Consider the following 26,096-nt stretch of genomic DNA (forward strand, 5'->3'; position numbering starts at 1 on the left):
TATGAAGAATCTGATGAAAAAGTTTTTTCTCCCAATTCTGTTAGAAGGAAAAAGCTCTTGTATTTTTCACCACTCTGGTTAAATATGCAATACTTATTTTAGGAGTTATTTTCTTCATGATAGTTTCAGGTAATACTTTAGACCCCTTTGAGCCTTTTAGAAACAGTCCGATGGGACTGCTGTTAAGTAACAGCAGAAGTCTTTTTTTGCCTTAAAGACCAGTTAAGCATGCTGCCTTTCATCTTCCATGCCATCTCAAATTTCATTTAAACTTGAAATTGTCTCTGAGTTTAATACGAACACAGCAACATTTCTCCCGTTTTATCTGATCTTGGAAGCAGCAACACCGAATAGTATTATTTTGAATGTTTTTTCTATCTGAAAAGCACTCATGAAATTTGAGAGTGTTTTAAAGTGTTTATAATATTACCTCCAGGGTGACAGCATTCGCCTTAATCAGCGTTTCAGTATCACAGCACAGCTTTTGGTGCTCTACTATGTACTGTCTTATGAGGAAGCTCTCCTAGCAAACACAAAGACTTTAGGTAAGTTGTGCATAGCGAAATGGTCCCAGCAATAGTTCATTTTATTTGCTTATATTTTGTTACTTTCCAAGCTGTTATATAAGAAAATAAGGCCAAGTGTTCCAACAAGCTCCAGCATTATTTGATATTTTTTGCCACGTAAGTGTTGTATAATCTGATGTATATATACATGCACATGTAGGCACGTAATCACTCCTTATGGCTCAGTCTTCCTTTTAGCAGACTAAATTAATAGGTAACTGAATTGCCTGTAGTTTAACAATTTTAGTGAACTTGTTTGTAGAAACTAAATATAAGTTATAAGATAAACCTAAGGAGGTAAAAAAAAAAAAAAAAAAAATTGATTTCAGTCTTTGCCCTACCTTCCTTCTATTAGTATGAAGAGGAACAGGCTAATCAAAAGCAATAGAAAAAAACAGAAGAGTTGCCCTTTTGTTGTTAAAGTTATCACTAAGCTGGGCTTTCACACTTGGCTACTTAATATAATATCAGAAGATCAGATTTAGCATGCAAGATGTCAGGACAAAGTAATGCTTTTTCTGTATTTGAACAAGAAACTCACCTGTGTTTTAGGCTTGCTAGACTCAACTGCAGTGGGTTTTTAATTTATTTTTTATATTTGAAACTAAAGATGTCATTAAAAAGTTGTAGGTATTGAGTACATAATGTAGGGAAAATTCTTCTAAGGTTTTGGTTATTTAGCCACAACTGAGTGATTTTACTATTTAAAAAGCTATAAATGAAAGTCACTTTTCAGTGTTTGGCAGACCAGTTTCTTTATTTTTAATCTGAAACATTGTGTTTAAATATATTATGAATTCTTAGCTATTTTCTTTCCTAACTACAATTGTTAGGGTTATACAGAGGACACCCTAACAGTAATTGTAGTGTTTGTCATATTGGGGAAAATATGGACTAATATATAGGCATTATGTAATAGTCTCCCACTTATATCCACATATAGAAATTGAGTTCTGTTAAAGAATATGACAGTTGGGATTTAATAGATAGGACAGGAACGAGTTATTAGGAAGTGTTCTGAGGGTGAACTCAGATCATTAATACTGTAGCAGATGAAAAAGATACATCTTTAGTTGTTATTTTAATTAATGTTTTAGCAAAAAAAAATTTTTTAAGTACAATAAATAGTACAGCCATCTCTTGTGTATATACCATGCAGAATTAACAAATCACTCAGAAATTTTAGAACTGGGAGAGTCTATACAGATTATGTAATCTAGTTCCCAATGACATGCTTAGTCCAAACCAGTACACCTGACTGTGAATCTGCTATTCTTTCTACAACAATTTGATGGATGTGTATTGAAAAGTTAGGGATTTTAGGTTAGGAGTACAATTTAGCCTGGATTGAATATTGGAGATGGAACTGAAAGATGAGAGGAGAGTTACTAGATTATTGCAAGATTCTAGCCAAAACGTAATGCTAGTTTGGACTGGTAGGTAGCTGTACATATATTTTGGAAGTAGAGCTGAGAGATTTTGCTGATGGATTCATAGAGTTTGAGAGAAAGGAGCCAAAGTTGACTTGGAGGTTTTTGGCCTGATCCTAAAGGATAGAATGGCTGTTGTGTGAAATATGAGAGACATCAGAGAAGGAGCAGATTTGTGAGTGATCAGGAGCTCAGTTTTGAACATGCTAAATTGGCAATGTCTCTTAGACGTTAAAGTGGGAATGTGAAGGAAGCAATAGTGTATAGTGTATACTCATCTGGTACTTAAAATCATGACAGTAAATAAGTTCATAAAGGGAGGAGGGAGTGTAGGAGGAAAATCAAGAAGATAAGATGTCCTGGATGCAAAGGGAAGAGTGTTCCAATGAGGAGGGACTGGTCACCTATGTCAGATGATATTGATAGATCAAGTAAGATTAGAACTGAGGCTCAGCTGATGACTGAATATAATTTGAGGTCATTTGAATTTCACAGTTTTATTCAAGTGGTAGGACGAAAGCCTGCTTGTAGTGGGTCTAAAAGAGAATTAGAGGAGATATATTAGAGACAATGAGTAGAGATAGCTCTTTTGAGGAACTGTAAAGGGAAGGAGAGAAATGATGCAGTAAATGAAGAGGAAAATGAGGTTGGGGAGGATTTCTTTAATAGAAGGGAGAGATAAGAGAATGTTTGTATGCTGTTGGGAATAATCTATAGAGCAGGAAGAATTGGTGATGTAGGAGAGGGGAGAGTCTCTGGAATGATGTCCTTGATAGCAGAGAGGAGATGAGATGTAGAGGACTAATGGAGGGATTGGCCTTTGTTTGGAGATATTTTACCCCTGGTTTAGAAGATTTTTTTCGTCTTGTCTAGTTTCTTATCTGCAGGGGAGTTAGGTAACTGTACAATATGTCCAACATGAGAGAATTTTAATCCTTCATAGACAAAAAATAATTATACTGTCTCAAATTTATTTCTACCTAGTACCTTGTGTTGTAGTGTCAGCACGCTGTTAACTCTTTGTGGGTTTGGCCCTTATAATGAACCTTATTAGTAGGCACCAGGTAGCTGCAGAAGCTCAAATATAGAATTCTGAAATTTGAGATGGAGCCAAGTATTAGAATATCATAGTCATTTAAAAAAATGTGTATATATATTCACACAAACATATGTTTTTAGTTTGTCTTTAAATATTTATAATACATGTGTATATATTAATTTTAATTGAATAGTGTATAGATTCAAAAGAATGTGTTAGAAATAAAGAAGAATAAATTCTTGTGCTCTACTACCCAATTAAAAAATTGAACATTATCATTGCATTTGAAGTTTCATACTTTTTTTTACAAAACGTTTCCTATTTAGTGTATCTGAAAGCTTTGTTAATTAGGTAAAACAGTTTTTGCATGTTTTTGAAGTTAAATAGTAATTAATGTCATCTATACCTGTTTCTAAAGCTGCCAGTGTGATCCTAAACACCATAGCTAAAAGCATTTCTTGCTTAATTCACCCTCCAGCTTAATTTCATTTAACAGCAAAATCTGGCCTATGTTTCAGCATTGGTCATTCTGTTACATGTGAAAATTTTTCCTTGGTCACCAGCACAACAAGACACATCCCGTGATACTTGGGAAACTGTGGTGTTCACTGGCTCTGAATCCCTGAACTTGAAAGTTTTTCTTTGCACTTGATAGTTAATATTTTTCTCTGAGAAGAAAATTATTCCAACTTCCTCTTTTTAAAATGCAGAAACGTTTAAGCAAACATTGGCAGATGTTATTTCTTAGCAGCTTGAAGTTTCAGAGCTGTGAAACCTGAAGCTAAATTAAGTTTTGACAAAAAGAGGTTTTTTTTTTTGACTATATGGTAGAATAGTAACCATGTAAAAATTTTAAATTTCATTACTTACCTAATTGTTTACATATACTACTTTCTGCAGAACAGCTGGTTTTTAAAATAAAAACATTTATAAAAGGTGTGTTTACTGGAGAAAATTTAGGCATGAGAAAAGTACGAAGAAAGTATAATCTACCCATCATTCTACTGCCTAGAGATAATCGCCACTAAAATTTTGCTAGAAAAGCCTTTAGTCTTTGCATGTATGATAGCTTTCACAAAGTTGAAATCATAATATATTTAAATCTACTCTTTCCACTTAATATGTTTTAAACATTTTCCCATTAGAGTAAAATTTTTTTCTAAAACATTATCTTTTATGTATAATATTTTGATACAAATGTATACATTTACTTGCCTAATAAATTCCTTACTGTCGGACATTTAAATTTTTGTTAAATTTTGCTGTTATAAACAATAGAGGAATGAACACCCTTAGAAGTAACTTTATAAACAGTCATGATTATTTTTTTCCTCAGGACAAATTCTTAAAATATAGAACTACTAATTCAAAGGTTATAAAAAAGCATAAGATTTAAAAAAATGAATTGCCATATTGCCTTCCGAGATCCATTATACCTGTATGAACTCCCACATTTGTGTGAGATAGGACATGCCAATTTCCCTATACTTTTTCCAGTATTGAGTGTTATATTATAAACAAATTGAGTGTTATCGTTTGTTTATAGTGTTGTTTAATTACAGAATTTCATGGGGAGAAAAATCTTCCAAAGCAGGGCACCAACATTATATAACTGATCACCTATTGTTTTCTTCTAGGATATTGTTATATTATTTTTAAAATTTAGATATGCTGGGAATTTATTTTGGTGTAAAACAGGAATAGAGATCCAATTTTATTTTTTCTTAGTCATTTGTCCACATTGCATAATGAATAATCCACCCTTTTCCTACTGCTTTAGAAGGTTGCTTTTATATATACCCAAGTTTTATTACAAACCTATACCTGTTTCTGAATTTTTCGTTTTTTATGTGTGACATTTCCTGTGCCTTTCGCCACTGCAGATAAACTTCTAGATTATTTTGGAGAAAATTCACATCCTTACAGTATTGTATTCCTGCCTAGGAATATAAAGTGTTTTTTCTTTTTAATTACTAAAATGTAAGCTTCAGGAAGGCTGTTTGTTGTCCACTTTTTTCACTGCTGTGTCTCTAGCATCTAGATAGTACTTGGCACATCGTAAGCACTTTATAACTATTTGTTGAATGAGTGAATTTGCTAATTAATTTTTTTTTATGACTCAAGTAATTTTTCGTTTGTCAGCAAAATTTTGTAGTTTACATAGAAGCTATATGTTCTGCATAATCTCTCCTAACAAGTTGTCAGTGGCTGTAGGAAAGGTATTGATGTTTAGTTTGGATTAGTCAAACTCTGAATTCCTTTTATTCTTAGATGACATTTATTTAAAATAATTTTTAATTTATCAATTAAATGCTTTTTTTTTTTTTTTTACATTTATCAAGTTTGGTTTCTTTATATATTTCATTGTATAATTAATATTCTTGTATTCCTGGAGTGGTCCCTACTTGCTCATAGTATGGTACTGGGTTTGATTTCCTTGTTTTTTTTTTAAAATGATTCTTCCATTTATATTTAAGCAAGTGAGATTGACCTTTTTTCCTGAGTGTTCTTTTTTTTTCCCCCTTTTCTCTTTCATCCTTTCAGACTTTGGTATCAAGTTTACATTAAGTTTATAAATGAGTTAGGGAGCTTTCCATCTTTTAAGGATTAAAATGCCACAAAAACAACAAGAGACAATGTTAATAATATTTAAAACATTTCCAGTTTCGTTGCAGTTGAAGTTAAATGTTAGATTTGTACCTTTGAAAGCAATACATTGGAATAAATTTGGGAATGTGATTGTTCATGGTATATATATAAAACCGATCATCTCATAGGCTTCTCATAATTGTAGTTTAGTTTTTTACTGGAGGATTAAGAATGTCCTCAATGGGTATTTCACAGAGATGTTAAAAAGAAACAACTGCTTTAGGCAAGGCTTCATGGGCTGCCAGTTCTTTGATGGAATCATTAAAATGTATTCAGGATTTTGTCTTAACTTTCATAGGTCTAGAAACTTAAATATTGATACTTCACCCTAAACTGATCTTGGGGACTCTAGATCTATAATATTAGTTAACATTTATTGGGCGCTGTTTTATGGGTTCTGTGCCAAACACTTACTGTAAGTACTTTACACGTGTTAACTAATGTAATCACAACAATTCTGTGGAGAGTACTATTGTTATCTTTATTTTACAGGTGAGAACACTGAGGCACAGGGAAGTTAAGTAACTTCTCTAAGTAATAAGTGCTGAAACTGGGATTTGAACCCAGGCAGACTATCACTGGGATCTATGCTCTTAACTGTTGTTTCAACTGCATTCTGACACATTCTTACTCAATTCATAAAAGATGGGTGTGGAAAACTAGAATGCTAGTTTATTAATTTAAAGGGGCATTATATCTAATCAAAGGTGCCCTGGTGGCATGAATGGTTTAGTGTTTGGCTGCTAGCTGAAAGGTTGTCAGTTCAAATCCACTCAGTGGGTCTGTGGGAGAAAGACCTGGCGATCTGCCCCATAAAGAAAACCCTGTGAGGCAATTCTGCTCTGTCACATGGTCTTGCCATGAGTCGATATCCACAACAGCATATCTAATCAAGAGGTATATGCCCTGTATAGGCAGTGATTCTCAATCTCAATCCAAACATTTGTACTTAAATATTTCTTAAATGCTTTCTTGGTCCTCAGCCAAAAGAAAAAACTTGTCAGGCTTTACATGTTGTGGTTTGTAATTTAAAAAGAATAACTGTATTGGGTATGCTTTTCCAAATTACACATACCCTCCTGAGATTCTCATATATCCCTGTGGTGTATAAGCAGAGTACCTTGGAATGAGATGAGGGTACCAAGCATACAGGATATGGTGGGAGATGAGACAGAGCAAGATAATGTTGATTGGCAAGGATCCTTACTCTGTGGACTCTAGGGATCCAGTGAAGGATTTGGATATGGAGTCAGAGAGAAATGATCTGGCCTAATCTGTATTTAAATAAGAGAACTATGGCAGTAGTGTGAAGGATGGATTAGAGAGGTGAGAAACTGGAGGCAGGGAAACTGGGCTGTAGTAGGTATTCAAACAGAAGATGAGTAGGCACTGAATTAGAATTAAGAAGGACTTGTTGGCTGGCTGAAGGTAGGAGGTATGAGAGAAGGAAGTCAAATTCATATTGCCTAACTTTGAAAGAGTCAGTCACCGTTGTAGTACATAATATGATTAAATAAAGGCTCTTTTTTGTAAGTTAACATTGGAATCACGAAGCTGTAAGCTATGTGACTGACTGCATTTGGTTTTCCCCATTATGGGCACGTCTTGACTCAGGTTTTTTTAGTGTAAGACACTAGTGCAGATGATTTTCTTACTCATGGTTTTTCTGCCCACTAGTTTCAATTTCAGGGCACTTTACAAATCTTGGCCTTAGGGTATGTTCTTGCTCTTCCTGTGTATTCACTATTTTGGTAGCGATTCGTCATCCTTTATGTGCTATATTTACATCTTAAGTGAATTAAGAGTAGTTTGACATTGTTTCCATTTGGTTCGAAGGTTAAGATTTCATTTGTTTTTGACTATGTATTTCACACTTTTTCTTTGACTAACAGCTGCCATGCAAAGAAAGCCCAAATCATATTCTTCTTCTTTGATGGATCAGATCCCTATCAAATTCCTTATTCGACAGGCTCAAGGGCTACAGCAGGAGTTGGGAGGTATTTACTTGCTTTTACCACTAAAGTTAATTTTTAAGAAACTTACTGTTTATAATGTTATAAAAGTGTAATAGGTACTCATTGTCAAAAATTCAGACAATTTAAGAGTAAAATTCCTCATCACCTCCCTCACTAAATCTACTGTCTTTTTTCTTTCCTACTTCCTCCACTCCCCCAAAGAGGGGGGAAAAAAAAAACAGACACCAGCTGTTTTCAGTTCGGTAAATCTTTTCAGACTTTTTTTTCCTATAGGTTGAACTGTATGAAATTACAAGGATGCAATTATTTTTGACCTACTAAAACAGCAATTTGATGTGGTTGAACCTAATAGATACACATACCGGTAAATTTGTTTTAACTGTAGATTTGCTTTTTTCACTTGTCTTAGAGATTTTTTCATAATAGTAATGTAGCTCTACCTTATTGTTTTTAATTGCTCTGTAGTATTCCATAGTATGGGTAAACCCCATTACTGTCGAGTCGATTCCAACTCATAGCAACCTTGTAGGACAGAGTAGAATTGCCCCATAAGGTTTTTAAGAAGCCGTTGGTGGATTCAAACTGCCAACCTTTTGGTTAGCAGCCGTAGCTCTTAACCACGTACCACCAGGGCCCCATAGTATGTAAATACTGTAATATTTTTTGAACTAGATTTTTTTCCTGAATTAACCACCTTTTCTTGTAACTTTTCAGAGTACGGATTTTTTCTATTTTAAGTTGGAATTTTCTTTTTCATTGTTTTGGTTGGTTTCAAGAAGATGTTATATTTGACAGCATTTGTCAATTAAAATGTTTAATTGCAAAGATTATGAAATGTAGATTAATTTGCACTAATATTTTGTGACTGTTTTGTGATAATCTTAAATGTAAATGTAGCATTTCTGTGTGCATTTAGAGATTTGAACTTTACAATAATACCACTTTTGATTGTTAGTGGTTTTTCAAATATAGAAACATTAATGTTTAAGCAGTTACTGTGAGAAAGGAAGCAGATATTATCCCTATTGGGACTAAGTGATGGTATGATTTGATCTAAGTTGCATAATAAAGGGATGATCAGATCTACAGTACTTTCTATTACTGCTATTACTAGGAGCCCTGGTGGCGCAGTAGTTAAAGTGCTTAGCTGCTAGCCGAAAGGTCAGCAGTTGAAACCCACTAGCCACTCTGAAGGAGAAAGCTGTGGCAGCCTGCTTCCATAAAGATTTACAGCCTTGGAATCCCTATGGGGTTGCTGTGTGTTGGAATTGATGACAGTGGCTTTGGTTTGTTTTTTTTAACTGCGATTACTACTCTTTTACTATTCTGATGATGGTGATGATTATAGTGTAGTAGCAACAACAGTTATTGGGTACTTACGGGCCAAGCATTTAGCATAATGGTGCTTCATGTAACTAAAGAGGCATTTTACAGTACTGTACTATCATTTATTTTCTCATTATTGATATTATACGGTAATAGTCATAATACTCAAACTATGCTAAAACAAAATGTTAGAAACAAGGCTTTTGATTTATTGAAAGGAAGGCTTCCCGTTCCTTTTAATCTTTAACTCTTTTTGAAGGAAGACAAATATGCCCTCTTGTGGGCATTGGGAAAGTTAATAGATGTCTTCCAGCCTCAGTTCCCTTAGTAGAATGGAGGCAATATTGCTTATCTTGAAGGATATTAGGGTGAAATGAAAAAAATGCACATAAAGTGCCTGAGACCTTTTAGGCACTCAAAAGTGGGCAACTGGGTTGGAGGAGAGGGCATGTTCTCCTACAGAGGCATATCAGGATTTCTGAGTGAGGCCTTTTTTGACACCATATATGATCTACTCCAAATGGACATTTTTTTCCTTAATCTTTCCTCCCTGCACAATTCCTGAACCACTGTTATATTAAATAGGTTTACCTGATTGGAGATTTTCATGTTGGGATGGGGTAGAAGAAAGCTTGAGAACTTCTGTTATAGGTAGTAATTGCCAACTCACTGTGAATCATATCTTGGGCATCTTTATTTAGGCAAATCCCCTGGCCCTAACTACTGAATTGGGAGGAAAGTGGGAAAGCCTCTGGTATTTAAGAATGGAGAATCCAATTGACTTGTTGTAAATTTTCAAGGTTTGCATTCTGCTTTATTGCGTCTTCTTGCAACTAACTACCCACATTTATGTATTGTGGATGACTGGATCTGTGAAGAAGAAATCACAGGGACTGATGCCCTGTTAAGGCGAATGCTCCTGACAAATAATGCCAAAAACCACTCTCCCAAACAACTCCAAGAAGGTATAGTACATGTATAGATTTTATTCCATGCAGTCTACCTTTTCCCTTGTTAGTAGTACAAAGAGATACTAAGCTCATTGAAATCTTAAAATTATGCAGAATTTTCCTGGGGCTATCATAATAGTCTCTGGTGAATATATTTTAAGTAATTCTTCTTGAGTTTAAGGAGTTTTAACCATTTTTTTCTGACATGCTCATATCCTTTCCATCATAGATGCTATGTTGTATCACTAAGTACAGGTAGTGTGGTTTTAGGAAGGTCCTAAATTGGTCTGGAGTAAATACAATAGAGCAACATCTAGATCAGAGCTGTCAAACAGAACTATAATGCGAGCTATGCATATAATTTTAAACTTTCTTATAGCCACATTATAAAAGTAAAAAGAGGTGAAATTAATTTTAATAATATAATTTTTTGAACTTAATAATCCAACTGTTTATCATTTCAGCATGTAATCAATATAAAAATCATGAGTGAGATATTTTGCTTTCTTTTTTTCACACTTAAGTGTTTGCAACCTGGTATGTGTTTTACATTTATAGCACATCTCAGTGTGGACTAGTTACATTTCAGGTGCTCAGTAGCAGATGTAGTTAGTGGCTGTTGCATTGAAGAGCACAATTCTAGGTAGTTTTTAAGTTAAAAAGTTTGAATCTTTCAAATAACATTACTTCCAAAAGCAGTACATGGGTGTATTTTTCTGAGTTGATTTTTAAAATCAAACTGAACCACCAAGAAAATGACATCTTGGGTTGTTGATGTGATTTAAAAATTGAGATTTTTTTTGTTGTTGATCTTCATGAAGTGACAGCTGTACTTATATGAATTTTTCTTAAGGCCCCTTATTTGTACGTTTATTTAAAACTATTCCTAGAAATGAAACTTTTATTTTTTATTAACGTAGTTATGTTGTTTTGTTTGGCCTATAGTCCGAGAGAGCAATGTTATCCCCAGCTCTGAAAGCTTTATAAAATTTAGATTGTGACTGCCAAATTTTCATTTTAGCATTTTCAGCTGTCCCAGTAAGTTACACACAAGTGATGCAGATTCTAGAACATTTGACCCTGCTCTCTGCCAGTGAACTTATACCATATGCAGAAGTATTAACATCCAATATGAACCAGCTATTGAATTCAGGGGTTCCACGAAGAATTCTTCAAACAGTCAATAAACTATGGATGGTTCTTAATACTGTGATGCCTAGAAGGTAATTCCAGTGTATTGTTACATGTAATAGATAAATGTATAGCAATGATAGTATATAATAAGCCAAAGTTAATTGTTGAAAAAAAATTTCACAAGACTACTTATATCAGTCATTGAATATTGGACAATATAATTCCTTTTTGAAGACTACTGATTAAAACATTGTTAACAACTTTAAGGAAAAGAATAAAGCTTTATCTTAAGAAATAGAAACTAAGCATTTCCAACTTGATAAAATTCTTTTAACAGTGGGTTCTCATTTATAGTCATTTGGGACTGATTGTGGTATAGATTATGTCTTGCATCATTGCAGTCATTTTTAAACTTGGCTGCACATGAAAATCATCTGGTGAGCTTTTAAAAATACTGATGTCCAAGTGAAAATGACCTCGTGTCCATCAGCTGATGAGTGGATAAGCAAAATGTGGTGTATACATACAATATTATTCAGCCATAAAGAGAAATGAAGTTTTTTTTAAATTGTACTTTAGATGAAGGTTTACAGAGCAAATTAGTTTCTCATTAAACAATTAATATACATATTATTTTTTTTAATTTAGATTTTTTATTTTTATTTTTTAGTAACTTTTATTGAGCTTCAGGTGAACATTTACAAATCAAGTCAGACTGTCACATATAAGTTTATATACACCTTACTCCGTACTCCCACTTGCTCTCCCCCTAATGAGTCAGCCCTTCCAGTCTCTCCTTTCGTGACAATTTTGCCAGCTTCCAACTCTCTCTATCCTCCCAGCCCCCCTCCAGACAGGAGATGCCAACACAGTCTCAAGTGTCCACCTGATATAATTAGCCCCCTCTTCATCAGCATCTCTTTCCTACCCACTGTCCAGTCCCTTTCATGTCTGATGAGTTGTCTTCGGGAATGGTTCCTGTCCTGGGCCAGCAGAAGGTTTGGGGACCATGACTGCCGGGATTCCTCTAGTCTCAGTCAGACCATTAAGTATGGTCTTTTTATGAGAATTTGGGGTCTGCATCCCACTGATCTCCTGCTCCCTCAGGGGTTCTCTGTTGTGCTCCCTGTCAGGGCAGTCATTGACTGTGGCCGGGCACCAACTAGTTCTTCTGGTCTCAGGATGATGTAGGTTTCTGGTTCATGTGGCCCTTTCTGTCTCTTGGGCTCTTAGTTGTCGTGTGACCTTGGTGTTCTTCATTCTCCTTTGCTCCAGGTGGGTTGAGACCAATTGATGCATCTTAGATGGCCGCTTGTTAGCATTTAAGACCCCAGATGCCACATTTCAAAGTGGGATGCAGAATGTTTTCATAATAGAATTATTTTGCCAGTTGACTTAGAAGTCCCCTTAAACCATGGTCCCCAAACCCCTGCCCTTGCTCCGCTGACCTTTGAAGCATTCGTTTTATCCTGGAAACTTCTTTGCTTTTGGTCCAGTCCAGTTGAGCTGACCTTCCATGTATTGAGTACTGTCCTTCCCTTCACCGAAAGCAGTTCTTATCTACTAATTAATCAGTAAAAAACCCTCTCCCACCCTCCCTCCCTCTCCCCCACACATATTATTTTGTGACACTGGTTGCCAACCCCATGACATGTCAACATTCTCCCCTTCTTGACCTTTGGCTCCCTGTTACCACCTTTCCTGTTTCCTCCTGCCTTCTTCCCATCCTTGCCCCTGAGCTGGTGTGCCCATTTAGTCTCCTTAGTTTTATGGGCCTGTCTAATCTTTGGCTGAAGGGTGAACCTTAGGAATGACTTCAGTACTGAGTTAAAAGTATGTCCAGTGGGGGGAGAAGTGAAGTTTTGATATATGCTATAACATGAATAAACCTTGAAAACATTACTCTAAGTGAAATAAATCAGACACAAAAGGACAAGTATTGCCTGATCCCACTTATATGAAATATCTAGAATAGGCAATGCATTGAGAAAAAAGTAGATTTGTGGTTACCAGGTGCTGAGGGGAAAAGGGAATGGGGAACTATTTAAAAAGGAAAAAGCCGTGATGGCCAGGTTGTACCTCATGCCAATTAAATCAGAATGTCAGTGAGTGTGAGTAAGGCATTAGTATTTTTTTAAAGATTCCCCACATGATTCCAAAGTGTGTCAAAATTTGGGAAACGCTGGATTATTTTGTCTTTAATGAAATGAGTCTTTGTCGGCCCATAGATTGCATCAGAATCACCTGGACAGCTCTGAAAAACAAAGAATACTGGGCCTGACTATCTGAGATTTTGATTCAGCAGATCTGGGGATATTTTTACTTTTAAATTTAATTTTTACTTAGTGTTAGAATTTAAGGAGCCCTGGTGGCGGAGTGGTTAAAGCATTCAGCTGCTAACTGAAAGGTCAGCTGTTCAAACCTACCAGCTGCTCCATGGGAGAACGATGTGGCAGTCTGCTTCCGTAAAGATTACAGCCTTGGAAACCTGACGGGACAGTTCTTCTCTGCCCTATAGCATCACTATGAGTTGGAATTGACTCGATGGCAGTGGGTTTGGTTTTGGGTTCATTCAAATTTAATTTACCTTTATAGTTTTTTATAATTTATTTAAATTGTAAATTTATTATAAAGTAATAAATGCACATAATCTAAGAAGTTAAATAGTGTATGAGGTTTCCTTTCCCATTTTAGATTCTAGCTTCCCAGAGACAACTGTTTTCAACCCTTTTATCTTTTTGTTCTGGCATTTATGCACCCTTCTCTCATCTCTCTTAATAATACGCTTATGCAGCATCTGATTTTCCAATTTCAGGAGTTATCTGTTGACTTCCTGTTACACGAGATGAAGGTTTAGTGCTGCGTCTTACTTCCTCCCCGTGCATCTTCATCCCTCCAACATAGACTTCCGCTTCCCTCATTTCTCCCAAGCTGTTATACCAAATATTTTTGTTAAATATTTATTCAGTGTGCATGTTATTATGACTATATAAGTGTTATTTATAGTTGGGTGGAAGTGTATAACAGAAAATTTAATCAAAGGATTATCACATAGCTCAACTATAAATATCACTTATAATAGTCATAATACCATGCACACCAAATATTTATTTTGAGGGAACACAATTCAATCCATAACACATGGTATAACTGAGGCTCTAATTCAAGTTTTTATTTTATATGCCATGGTTATTCCACATGAAATTCCACTGTGAAGAATCTGAGACTACTTTGTGTTTACTGTTTTATCGTTATTTGTGTTAGAGACACAATAATAGGTTAGATTTCTATAGTTTTGAAATTTTCAAAGTTCCTTCACACCTGTTTTCCGATTTTTTTCCCGAGTATATTTTTCTAAGAGAGAAAGGACTGGGTGGCTACGGGAAATGTGTTTCAGTTATAATACAGTTGTTCATGAACGTGATTATTTCCTCATCAGGCTGTGGGTAATGACAGTCAATGCACTGCAACCTTCAATAAAGTTTGTACGACAACAAAAGTATACTCAGAATGATCTGATGATAGATCCTCTCATCGTCCTCAGGTGTGATCAGAGGGTTCACAGGTATGTGTCATTTGAGTTTCATTTTTATTATAGAGCTCTGCTTCGGAGAATCAAAAGAAATTGAAGATATTCAGTTTAAACGTTTATCTTAGTGTTCTTGCAGATAACTGGTAGTGTGGCCTGTGGAGGTTTTTTTTTTTTGGTTGTTTATATCCATGAACTCTATATTCAGTATAATATTTGATATGTGATTAATGAAACCTAGCCTTAAACCCAAAGAGAAATGTTATTCTTGGTGTTGGCAACCATCAGTAGTGGCTGTTCTCTCTCTCAGGGTCACGACCAGTAAAGATGGCACTGTTTCTGCTAGCATTGTGGAAAAGGACTTTTTAAAAAAATTGATCCATTGTGAATCATTCCATGCATTAAAACAGCAACCACTTTGGCATCTTTAATTCTGAGATTAGTGTCATTGATTTCGCATTTGGCTGTAACTCTTGCCAATTGCCAAATTCAAGCAATTGCTTTCAAGTGAGTTCATCTCAAAAGGCAGAGTTAATTCGAATAATTTGTATTTGAATTTCTAGTTTCTATATTTAAGCAATATCAAAGTTGAAGGGCTTGTCTTTAACGTGAGTATTATGTGCGTGGAGAAATACACTTGTTGGGAGAAATACATGAAAAGTTAAATAATATGGTTATATGAGGCTGCGTAGTACAGTCAGTGAGTGCTGTTAAAAGTTCAGGAAAGATGTGGAGGAGATGGGACCTTAGTAGTAATTTGAAGGATAGGGTTTAGATGACCAGATTTTACATGGTGGGGCAAGGAATTTAGGAAAGTATTCTAGGAAAAAGAATAGTGGGAGTGAAAGTGTGGAAGCTGGAATGAAAAAGGCTTGGAATGGAGGGTTAATTTTTGAGAAGAGCAGACTTTAGAGATAATCTAGGAAGAGAGGCTTTGTGCTAGACAGGTTAGAGGAGAATGAAACTGGAGTCAGGAAAACTAACTAGGATACACTCTATGCATGTACTTAACTGTCATCAGCCATAGGGATGGCACTATTGAAGTGGCAAAAGGAGTCAGATATGGTTGGTGAACTCGAGGTCTCTTAGAAAACAGGAATCAAGAGAATGATCAGTATAAATGACATTAAACCTAAAAGTAAAAGTAAAACTCAGTAAATAACACTTCTAGAAAATAGCTACTTCTAAAATGCAGTTCATCATTGTTCAGAATCCCCTTTCCCCTGAATTACTTCCAGTTGTTCTGGAAGCAGATTCTTTTATAAGTTTTATATTATATAGTTCATGAATTTTTAAAAAAGGTTTTGTATTGATTTGAAATTGTTTGTCTACGTATCATGTTTTGTTTTCCCAAGTCTGAACAAAATGCTTGGCCTTTTCACAAATGATTACAATGCTTAAGAGTATGTTTTTCTGTGCCTAGTTGTTCAGCCACATACCAAGGGGGTGAAATAAAAAACAGAATTCCTCTCTGTATGTTAGTCCATTGGCCCACCTTCAGGGTACTAGAGTGAGGCACGATACTTATTATCTAATTTCCCTGCTTGAAGGAATTGAATTGAATCAAGCAAACATGAGAACAATTGCTTCTTAAAATTTGGTATTTAAGTATTTTCTCAGAACATCTGCTCAAAATTGGTTCACAAAGCTCCATTTATACATTTACATATTTTTCTTTATCTAAATTATGCTGTTATAATGTATGTAATGTTTTTGTAGCCTGGATTTTTCCTAAACAGCTTGTGAACTGTTTCTCATGTTAATAGATATTCTTATATTAATTGGCTACATAGTATTCCATTTTATAGGTACGCTCTGCTCTTAACCCAATCCTCTATTGTTAGACTTTCCTCTCCCCGATTTTTGCTGTTATCAGTAGTGCTGTGCAGACTATTCCATGTGCAGCTCCCCATACTTCTGGGTCTTTACTTAGAACAGATTCTGAAAACTGGAATTATTGGGGCATAAGTAACATGCTGATTTTAAAAACTTTTGATTCATATTTTCATTCTGCCATCCAGAAAAGTTGAACCATTTTATAGCAGTCTTTGATACTGAATTCTTTCCTACACCTTCCTACACTATTTTATGTAATATTTTCCAATTTGGTAGGTAAAAAATGGATTCCCACTTTATATTTTTATGAGATTGAACATCTTTATATATTTCCTGGCTGTTGGAATCTCTTCTTTGTACGTTAGTCCAGTTTTCTATTGGAATGCTTATCTTTTTTATTGATTTAAAAAACTCTTCATCTATATAGCATATCAGCTCTTTGTACATATATGGCAATTGTATCCCTGTAGCTTTGTGTTATCTTTTAATTTTATTCATTTCTTTAAATTTTAATTTTTTCACCAAGGTATCATTCACATGGTTTTAAAAAATACCGAACAGTATGGAAAGTTATAAACATATGAATCATATAATGTCCAGGATTTTCTTTGAACTAACCCAGTGGTGGTGGTGAGAAAGTGAGTGGGAGTTTATATGAAACAAGACTAGCCGTGGCTAGATAACTGTTGAAGCTGGGTGATGAATACTTGGGGGTTCGTTACACTATTCCTTCTTACATATGTATGAAAGTTTTCGTAATGTACATTGATAAGTAAACGTTTCATAACATAGAAGATGTAACAACAAGAAAATGTGTGAAGTGAAAAGGCTTGCCCTCTTTGATATCTGCTATTCTGCCTCTCTAAAACAAAGTTCCTCATTGATCTCTTTTGATCAATCCCAGTTCCATCTCCAGAGGAAACTTCAGCTATTATAATGGTGTGTATATGTAGCTTTACTTTTCTATGTATTTATAAATTTAGAAATATTTAGTTTTCTGTTCTTTTAGGATGGTTTTTAAAAAATTAGTAGTATTAAAAGCATTATTTTCCTCTTTTAAAAACTTACTCTTCTCAACATGTTTTCTGTTTTAGTATGGAGGGTTCTTCAAATTTTCTTAAATGAATAAATGTTAAATGCGTCGTCTTCTATATATAGATTACCAGGCCTATGCTCTTGAAACTCTAATTTACAATGTCTGGGTTGACATTTAGGAGCCCTAGTAGCTCAGTGGTTAAGCACTTGGCTGTTCACTGAAAGGTCCACTGTTTGAACCCACCAGCTGCTCTGAGGAAGGAAGATGTGGCAGTCTGCTTCCGTAAAGATGACAGCCTTGGAAACCCTATGGGGCTGTTTTGCTCTGTCCTATAGGGTCTCAGTGAGTTGGAATTGACTCAACAGCAGTGGGTTACAGGTTTGGAGTTTGGGAGTTTTTTTTTTTTTTAAACAAACACTCCAGGTGATTCCTATCTTCAGCTTTGAGAAACATTGCCACAATTCATTTTACTATCTACGTCTTGATGGACATTTCGGTTGTTTTCAGTGTTCCACAGTTATAGAGCTATAGTGCCTATTTAATCACGAGTGCTAGTTTTTTCCGTAAAAGAGACTTACGAGTGGACTTCCTTTTTCTTTTTCTAAGGGCTTGACATTGTAGTGGTTACTAATTTAATTTGTTTTCTTTCCTACATTTAATTTGTGTATCTGTTTTTGTCTCATTTAAATTTAATCCATAACAACCTTTGAGGAATGTGTAACTGTACACCCATTTTACAGATGAGGAAACTGAAGCTCAGTAAATAACTTCTGCAGGACAATTGAACGAATCACTCTTAGAATACAGGCAGTCCCTGGGTTATGAATGTCCAGCTTGTGGACAACTTATACTTGCCCTTTAATGTTACGTAAATTTGCCCTCACAACAGATCACACAATCATCTTCACCTCCTGCATGTAGACCTTTTGACGTACTAAACCCACCCACTGTTGTCAAGTTAATTCTGACTTACAGTGATCCTATAGGACAGAGTAGAACTGCCCCATACGGTTTCTAGGGCTGTAAATCTTTATGGAAGCAGACTGCCACATCATTCTCCCACGGAGTGGCTGGTGGGTTTGAGAAGCTGAGTGCTTTAACCACTGTGCCACCAGGGCACCTTTTTTGCACTAAGTAAGGTTAGCACCTGTTCCCAAGAAACGAAACCCGTTGGGGTTGAATTGATTCTGACTCATAACCCCCTTAACAGGACACAGTAGAACTGCCCCATAGGGTTTCCAAGGCGTGGCTAGTGGATCTGAGCTGCGGATCTTTTGGTTAGCAGCTGAGCTCTTAACCACTGTGGCACCTGTTACTGACTTACAGATTTGACTTACAGGCACAGTTAGGAACAAATCTTGTTCATAAGGTGGGGACTGCCTGTATGGAGCCACCTTGCTCCAAAGGAACTGAGAAGGAACAGTTAGGAGTAAAAAGAATAAATACTCTGTTCTAGCCCCCTTCATCTTGTCGATAATAGAATATTTCTCTTTGAGGAAAGTTGCTTGACAAGCTCATAGCTAAGAGATTTACTGGTAGTGCCATTTTCTTTAAAAAGGCAAATCTTTCTTCCAGGGTATACATTATATTTGACTGTAGCTGAGAAGATTAATTAGATCACAGTGATTATTTGAATCTTGAAATACACCAGGAACCAGTTGCTGTCGAGTTGATTTGACTCACGGTGCCTCTGTGTGTGTTAGAGTAGAACTGTGTGCTCCACAGGGTTTTCAATGGCTAATTTTCAGAAGTAGGTCACCACGCCTTTTTTCTGAGGCACCTCTGGGTGGGCTCGAACCTTCACAGCCAAGCATGTTAGCCATTTACAGCACCCGAAGACCCTCTTGAAATATAGAGAATAAGAAATGTATTTTACACTTTTTATTTTTGAGAATAAACATTTCAGTGGGAAAAGCGTTACTACACTTCATTATTCAGGTTTCTCTAATTGCTTAAACTAGATTGGTCATATTCTGGCTAATTTATAAATTTATGTTCTTATATTTTTTCTTTTGTTTTTTCTGCGTTCAGATGCCCCCCACTAATGGATATTACTTTACACATGTTGAATGGATATCTTCTTGCTTCTAAAGCCTACCTTAGTGCTCATCTGAAGGAAACAGCAGAGCAAGATAGGCCTTCCCAGAATAATACAATAGGTTTAGTTGGACAAACTGATGCCCCAGAAGTTACCAGAGAAGAATTGAAAAATGCATTACTGGCTGCTCAGGTAATAAACTAAATTCTAGTCAAAAAGGGACAAAAACCCATTGCCGTTGAGTCAATTCCAACTCATAGCAACCCTAAAGGAGCGCCTAGTGGATTCAAACTGCTGACCTTTTAGCTGGCAGCTGTAGCTCGTAACCACTACACTACCCGGGTTTCCATAAAAGGACAAGGGCTTCCCTATTAATGAAATCAGTTAAATAGATGATATGTTATGCCCTCTGTGTACCAGGGTGATACATTGTGTAGTCCTTTTATTACAGAGCCTATTATAATGGTGTTATCTTTCCTTTTGAATATAGACTGTTAGTAAAATCAAGAATAATCTTCACGATATTGTAACAATGTAGCATTTTACTGAAGCCTTAAGTAGTCATTTTTTAGTAATGCAGGAGATGTAAGATGATAAAATATTAAGCAATTTGAGGTCCTCAGTGTAGAATGTTTTCTTAGTATTCGAATATATTTTCTGAAATCTTATTGGTAGTAAGTGGAACTAGGAGCAATAATACAGGTCCACAATTCTTTTATCTGCATACAGAAAATAAAAAAGCTATGAAAACGGATACTTTTTTTGGTAATTCAATTGGCAGAAAAACCTGACCTGATGGCAGAAAAAACTTGTTTGTTGGCAAGGCTTGGCCTGAATTGATGAAACTATTTATGATTTTTAACCCATTTAATAAACCCTGGTGGCGTAGTGGTTAAATGCTACGGCTCCTAACCCAAGGGTTGGTGGTTCGAATCTACCACGTGCTCCTTGGAAACTCTATGGGGCAGTTCTACTCTGTCCTATAGGGTCACTATGAGTCGGAACCGACTCTTCGGCACTAGGTTTGGTTCTTTTTTGGGGGGGATCCCATTTAATGTGATTAGTGGTATGTTTTGCTGTAAAACTTTAGTATGTTTGATTCCTAGTTATAAAACATAACTGGCCCTAAGAATTTCAGATAAGGGATTGAGGACCATAATATTTAACATTTATATAATGCTTTTATATCCCGGGTGCTATTATAAGTTCATAATGTATTTCAACTCATTTAATCTTTATAATTAACTGATGAGTATTATCATTTCCATTTTTACAGATTAGGAAGGAAACTCAGGTTAAATGGCTTGTTCAAGGTTACACATTTAGTAAATGGCAGAGCTAGGATTCAAGCCTAGGCAGTTTGCAGATAAAAACAAAACAGTAGCAACAACCAAAAACTCGTCAACCCAAGAATGATGCTTGTAAAATAAGGTTAGCCTTACTTAATAATCATCAAGTTCTTGAAAACTTAGGTCAAGTAATTGCTTTCTTATAGCCCAGGCAATGGTCATCTTTCAGAGATGCATATATTCATTTTTGTAGTCCTTCCTGCTTAGATGGGCGTGATTACATATGTTTATTTTTATGGGGAGAAGACCTGTAGTTTTCTTCAGATTTTTAAAGGGATTCATGACTCTAAAAAGGTAAGAACCATTGCCTCAGAGATTGTTCACTTCTGCACTTAGAAGTACCCCCCCTTTTTTTTAAGAAACTAGTTATTTTATCATTGCTGTTAATGTGAAAACAAAATCAGATTTGGTTCTTAGACAAGCTTCTCAAAAACATCTTACATTTGCTGTGTTTTATTTGCTTATAGGATAGTGCGGCAGTCCAGATTCTCTTAGAGATTTGCTTACCTACTGAAGAGGAGAAAGCAAGGGGTGTCAATCCAGACAGCTTGCCGAGGAATGTACAAAGTGTTATTACTGCCAGCAGTCCAAATAAGGAGATGGAGGAAGGAGAAGATAATTTGCTCTGTAACCTTCGAGAAGTTCAGTGCCTTATCTGTTGTCTGTTGCACCAGATGTATATTGCAGATCCAAACATTGCTAAGCTTGTTCACTTTCAGGTCTGTTTTCAAAGAATGAGGCTTTACGGTTGAATTTAATTTTGAGGGCATTGAATACTAAATTAATAGAGATCATTTAGAAACCGGAGAAAACACAAATGCAATCTGGAGGAAAATCCAGATTTTTAAAAGACTTTTAAAAAAATCTAATGAAGTGTTTCAGATAATTTATCCTTTTTCTAGCGCATCAGAAAAATGAAATGCCAGGATAGATGTAGGATGCTGCAGCCTTCTCAGCAACTTTCATAGAAAAGCAGTGGAAACTTTATATTTTTATCTGTATTTGACTTAAAATTATTTTATTTCTAACCCTTCTTCCCTTCTTGTTGAGATAGGGTTATCCATGTGAACTTTTGCCTCTGACGGTTGCAGGTATTCCATCTATGCACATCTGTCTGGATTTCATACCTGAGCTTATTGCACAGCCAGAACTTGAGAAACAGGTAATAAGCATTTTGTAACTTTAGAAAATTTTTTTATCTCCCTCCAGTATTGCTAGTTATATAAAAAAATTATAATTAAAACTTAAAAAAAATTATAATTGTATTTTTAATACCTAGAAATATTCTTCAGAAACATGTAATATTTGGATTTTGTATTGCAGATATTTGCTATCCAGTTGCTCTCTCACTTGTGTATCCAGTATGCATTACCGAAGTCACTCAGTGTGGCTCGCTTAGCTGTCAATGTCATGGGAACTTTGCTAACAGGTGTGTAGCCAGCCGATATCAACAACTTCTAACATAAATTAGTACATGTATCTTCTCAGCTTCTAACCTAAAGGTTCACAGTTCAAGTCCACTAGCTGCTCTTCGGAAACCCAATGGGGCAGCTCTGCTCTGTTCTGTGGGGTATTATCTATGAGGCGGAATCAACTCAGTGGCAATGGGTTTGGTTTTTTTTTTCTTAGTTTTAACTTATGCTATCTTGTGAATTAGTCTTCTTTTGAAAGTTTTCGTATTTATAAGTGTGATTTTTAGTGTAGAGAAAGTGAATAGGTAGGCATATTGTATCTTTCATTTTGTGAATGAATATGTATTGATTTCTAGTAAATGTAATAAGCTTTTCACATTTTATAATGAAAACCAAATCTTTCTATATATAATTATCTCAGTAAAAAATAAGTTGTGATTTATTACAAATACTTAAAGTTCCATAAAAACATAATTATATGTAGAAATAAGAGATAAATATATTGTTTCCTTAAGTTCTAAAGCATATTTAACATTTTATCCAACTCTGGTCTTTAGACCAAAATGGTATAAAAATATACTACTTTAAAAGATATGAGCTATAATTCAGTCCTTCTGAGTTAAGGCGTAGTTAATCTAGTATTCTTTCTCAGTGCTCCCATAATACCCTGTTCATTTTTCTTTCCATTGTATTCACTTCACTATGTTATAATTATTTGTAGTCATTAAGATCTTGAAGTGTCTGAGTTCAATCCCTGTTCTACTACTAACTGGCTGTGTGACCTTGAACAAATTTCTTAACTTCTGAAGTTTAAGAGTCATCTCATAAAATTGGTGTCACAATAGTACGTTCCTCATTCATAAAATTTTGAGAATTGAGTGAAATGATGCATGTAATACACTTATCACAGTGCTTGTACATAATAAGAATTTGTATGTTGGATGATGATTGATTAAAGAGCTATGGCTGCTGACTAAAACGTTGGCGGTTTGAATCCATAGCTGCTCTTTGGAAACCCTGTGGAGCAGTTCTACTCTGTCCTGTAGGCTCACTGTGAGTTGGAGTTGACTTGACGGCTGCTCTTTGGAAACCCTGTGGAGCAGTTCTACTCTGTCCTGTAGGCTCACTGTGAGTTGGAGTTGACTTGACAGCAGCTCTTTGGAAACCCTGTGGAGCAGTTCTACTCTGTCCTGTAGGCTCACTGTGAGTTGGAGTTGACGGCAGCGAGTTTGGTTTTTTGGTTTTTAGACTGTGCTCCCTGAAGGTAGGGGCTGGCTCATGTCATAGAAAACTGAGCATCCTCAGCACAGAGCATGGTGCTTAGTATATTGTATATATATCTGTATGTATAGATATCTGTAAAGTAAAAAATTCTGTTTCACTTCTTTCCAACAGTTTTAACACAAGCCAAGCGATACGCTTTTTTCATGCCAACTCTGCCAAGTTTGGTTTCTTTCTGTCGAGCATTTCCTCCATTGTATGAGGATATTATGTCTTTGTTGATCCAAATAGGGCAAGTCTGTGCCTCTGATGTGGCCACTCAGACAAGAGACATCGATCCAATTATTACACGTAAGTAGTAACTTCTTCTCAAGAGTTAGCTTAATATCTCAAAAAAAAAAAAAGGGCCAAAATCATTTCCAGATTTCTTGCCTTAATTTATTTTTCTTTCCTATGTTTTTAGGTCTTCAACAAATAAAGGAGAAACCAAGTGGATGGTCTGGACTCTGTAAAGATCCATCTTATAAAAATGGATCTAGAGACACTGGAAGCATGGATCCTGATGTGCAGCTCTGTCATTGTATTGAAAGCACAATAATTGAAATAATAAACATGAGTGTTAGTGGAATTTAAAAAAAAAATTAAAGCAAAAAATGAAGCTGTTGCATATACCCACATGAGTCTGCATCTTGTAACAAATGTTAAACTGGATGGGAATAGTAATATCTTGGAATCACTAAAATGATTCCATTCAACATGAATAGAACTCTCTGAGAATTATGCTTGCCTGTATATGACTGACAGTTCTTTGGATCTAGTTTGCTGGTATGTTTATACTGTAGCAGCTGAACTTTTTTTTTTTCCCCCCCTTGGGAGCACATTTAAGAAACTCATTACAGCAAAGTGAATCTGGCATGTTTAGATTTAGAAGTGAAGAAAGACTTCCATGCCTTTAATTTGATTTCTTATAAAAATGAGTCTTTGGGTAGCCCTAGTGTTTATTTTAACTTTCAGCTTCTAACAGAGTGCTACAATGCTGCAGTGATGGCAGGGAGAAGGGATCAAGGGAAGGGAGAATTCAGGAAAAACTAGGAGTTAAACACCCAAATGGAAGTCTCCAAGACTTTCAGTGCAAGTTATAGTAATGCAAGATGGAATTCCAATTCTCAATAAACAGTGTTGAGAAGGCTTTAAAGAAGGCAAATAATTTTTATAATGATTTTCATGGAATTACAGATGAGAACTTAAAGATTTTACATATTTGCTTCAAGTTTACTAATATATGAAGCCATAGGTTTAAGGAGATACTTGAATAATTTGGGATTTTAAGAATCATCTTTGTGCAAAGAACCTGAAAGATCTCATTTAGGTTTTTTTTTTTTTTAATTATTTTTATAATGATTAACTTATCTAATGTTCAGAGAGGGAAAATAAACAATTTAGAGCAATAAAACTCATTGGATTAAAGAGCTCTTGGTTTGTCATTAGGATTATAATTCATATCTTACTTTGATAAGGTCTTTGAGTAGGAAAATATATATAGTGTTGAACCTCAGGAAAAATTAAAATATGGAAAATACCGTCTTGCCAATAGATTTTGCAGTCCTCTGCTGGTAACTTCTATTGATTAAGTAGAGGTATTCAGGTAACCTATAATCCTCATTTAAAAAAAAAATTAGGTGTCCAGTGTTTCAGGTACTTTGCTTTCTGAGAAATACCTTAATGACCCCCCCCCCAAAAAAAACCCAAATCTCTTCACTGTTTTGAAAATAACAGTAAGTAAGTAAGTTGGGCAGGTAATAAGAAAATGTGGTTTTTAGGAAAACAAATTTAACTTCAACCTTAAACTAGTGAATAGTAACATCTTACTTGACTCCATTGTAAATAGGATCACTACTGGCCCTACCTCATAAGGGTGTTATATAAGAACTAGTTTGTAGCTGTTTCAAATCATGAAGTATCATACATGACAGAATATTTATAGCTTTTATTAGATGCTTAATGTTCAATTAACTAATTTTTATGGGAAAAATAAAAGCATACACTTAAAAAATACCATAAGACTTTTCATATTTTTAAACAAGGCAGTTTTGTAGTCCCTTAAGGTTAAATAAAACTGCTCCTTTTTTCTTTTTTTTTAAACTGGGGCCTTGGAATATTCTGTGTGAGTAGGTGTCCTCTAGGAGTTCAAAACAGGTTGAAGTATGTTTTCTAACTAAATGCAGTGCACATTCCTGGATCAACTTTCCAAGACTGGTCAAAACCAGCTGTGTTAAAATAGTAACATATCCTGTTTTTCTTCAGATTTGTTGATGTAAAAATATGTAAATATGTTAGTAAATGTTAATATTCATGTATTTTAAGTTAAGGTTATAAAATTTGTCATAATGTGATTTTTTTATTCAAGTGAAAACAGATGTGTGCAGCTATTTTGAATATTGATTTATAAACATTCATATTCTTTATCAATGAACTTGTAATTTTGTTGTGTTTAATTCCACTACTGTTAACCTGAAAGCACAGTTCAAGGGACCGGCATCTAGGACTGTCTGCCTTCAGAGCCTATGTGTATTCTTTCTGTTATGCCACATACATTAAATGGCAA

At 35.3% G+C, this 26,096-nt stretch overlaps 1 protein-coding gene across 7 annotated transcripts in view; it reads left to right on the forward strand.

Moving 5' to 3' along the window:
• Window positions 1–25,108, forward strand: part of INTS2 (integrator complex subunit 2) — a 50,282-nt gene extending 25,174 nt beyond the window's left edge. For 6 of the 7 annotated variants that reach the window (XM_064271321.1, XM_064271323.1, XM_064271320.1 and 3 more), the window contains exons 15-25: window positions 437–545; window positions 7,577–7,681; window positions 9,787–9,951; window positions 10,958–11,159; window positions 14,510–14,635; window positions 19,503–19,701; window positions 21,326–21,577; window positions 21,913–22,020; window positions 22,182–22,287; window positions 23,666–23,842; window positions 23,955–25,108. In XM_064271321.1, the coding sequence (XP_064127391.1) occupies window positions 437–545; window positions 7,577–7,681; window positions 9,787–9,951; window positions 10,958–11,159; window positions 14,510–14,635; window positions 19,503–19,701; window positions 21,326–21,577; window positions 21,913–22,020; window positions 22,182–22,287; window positions 23,666–23,842; window positions 23,955–24,124 (1,719 nt within the window). In that variant the 3' untranslated portion in view covers window positions 24,125–25,108. Of the gene's footprint in view, window positions 1–436; window positions 546–7,576; window positions 7,682–9,786; window positions 9,952–10,957; window positions 11,160–14,509; window positions 14,636–19,502; window positions 19,702–21,325; window positions 21,578–21,912; window positions 22,021–22,181; window positions 22,288–23,665; window positions 23,843–23,954 lie in introns of those variants that run through there. The other variant, XM_064271326.1, reaches the window with a different exon arrangement.
• The last annotated feature ends 988 nt before the right edge of the window (window positions 25,109–26,096 follow it).

The sequence above is a fragment of the Loxodonta africana genome, chromosome 18 (genome assembly GCF_030014295.1).
Source record: "Loxodonta africana isolate mLoxAfr1 chromosome 18, mLoxAfr1.hap2, whole genome shotgun sequence".
Taxonomy (NCBI): Eukaryota; Metazoa; Chordata; class Mammalia; order Proboscidea; family Elephantidae; genus Loxodonta; species Loxodonta africana.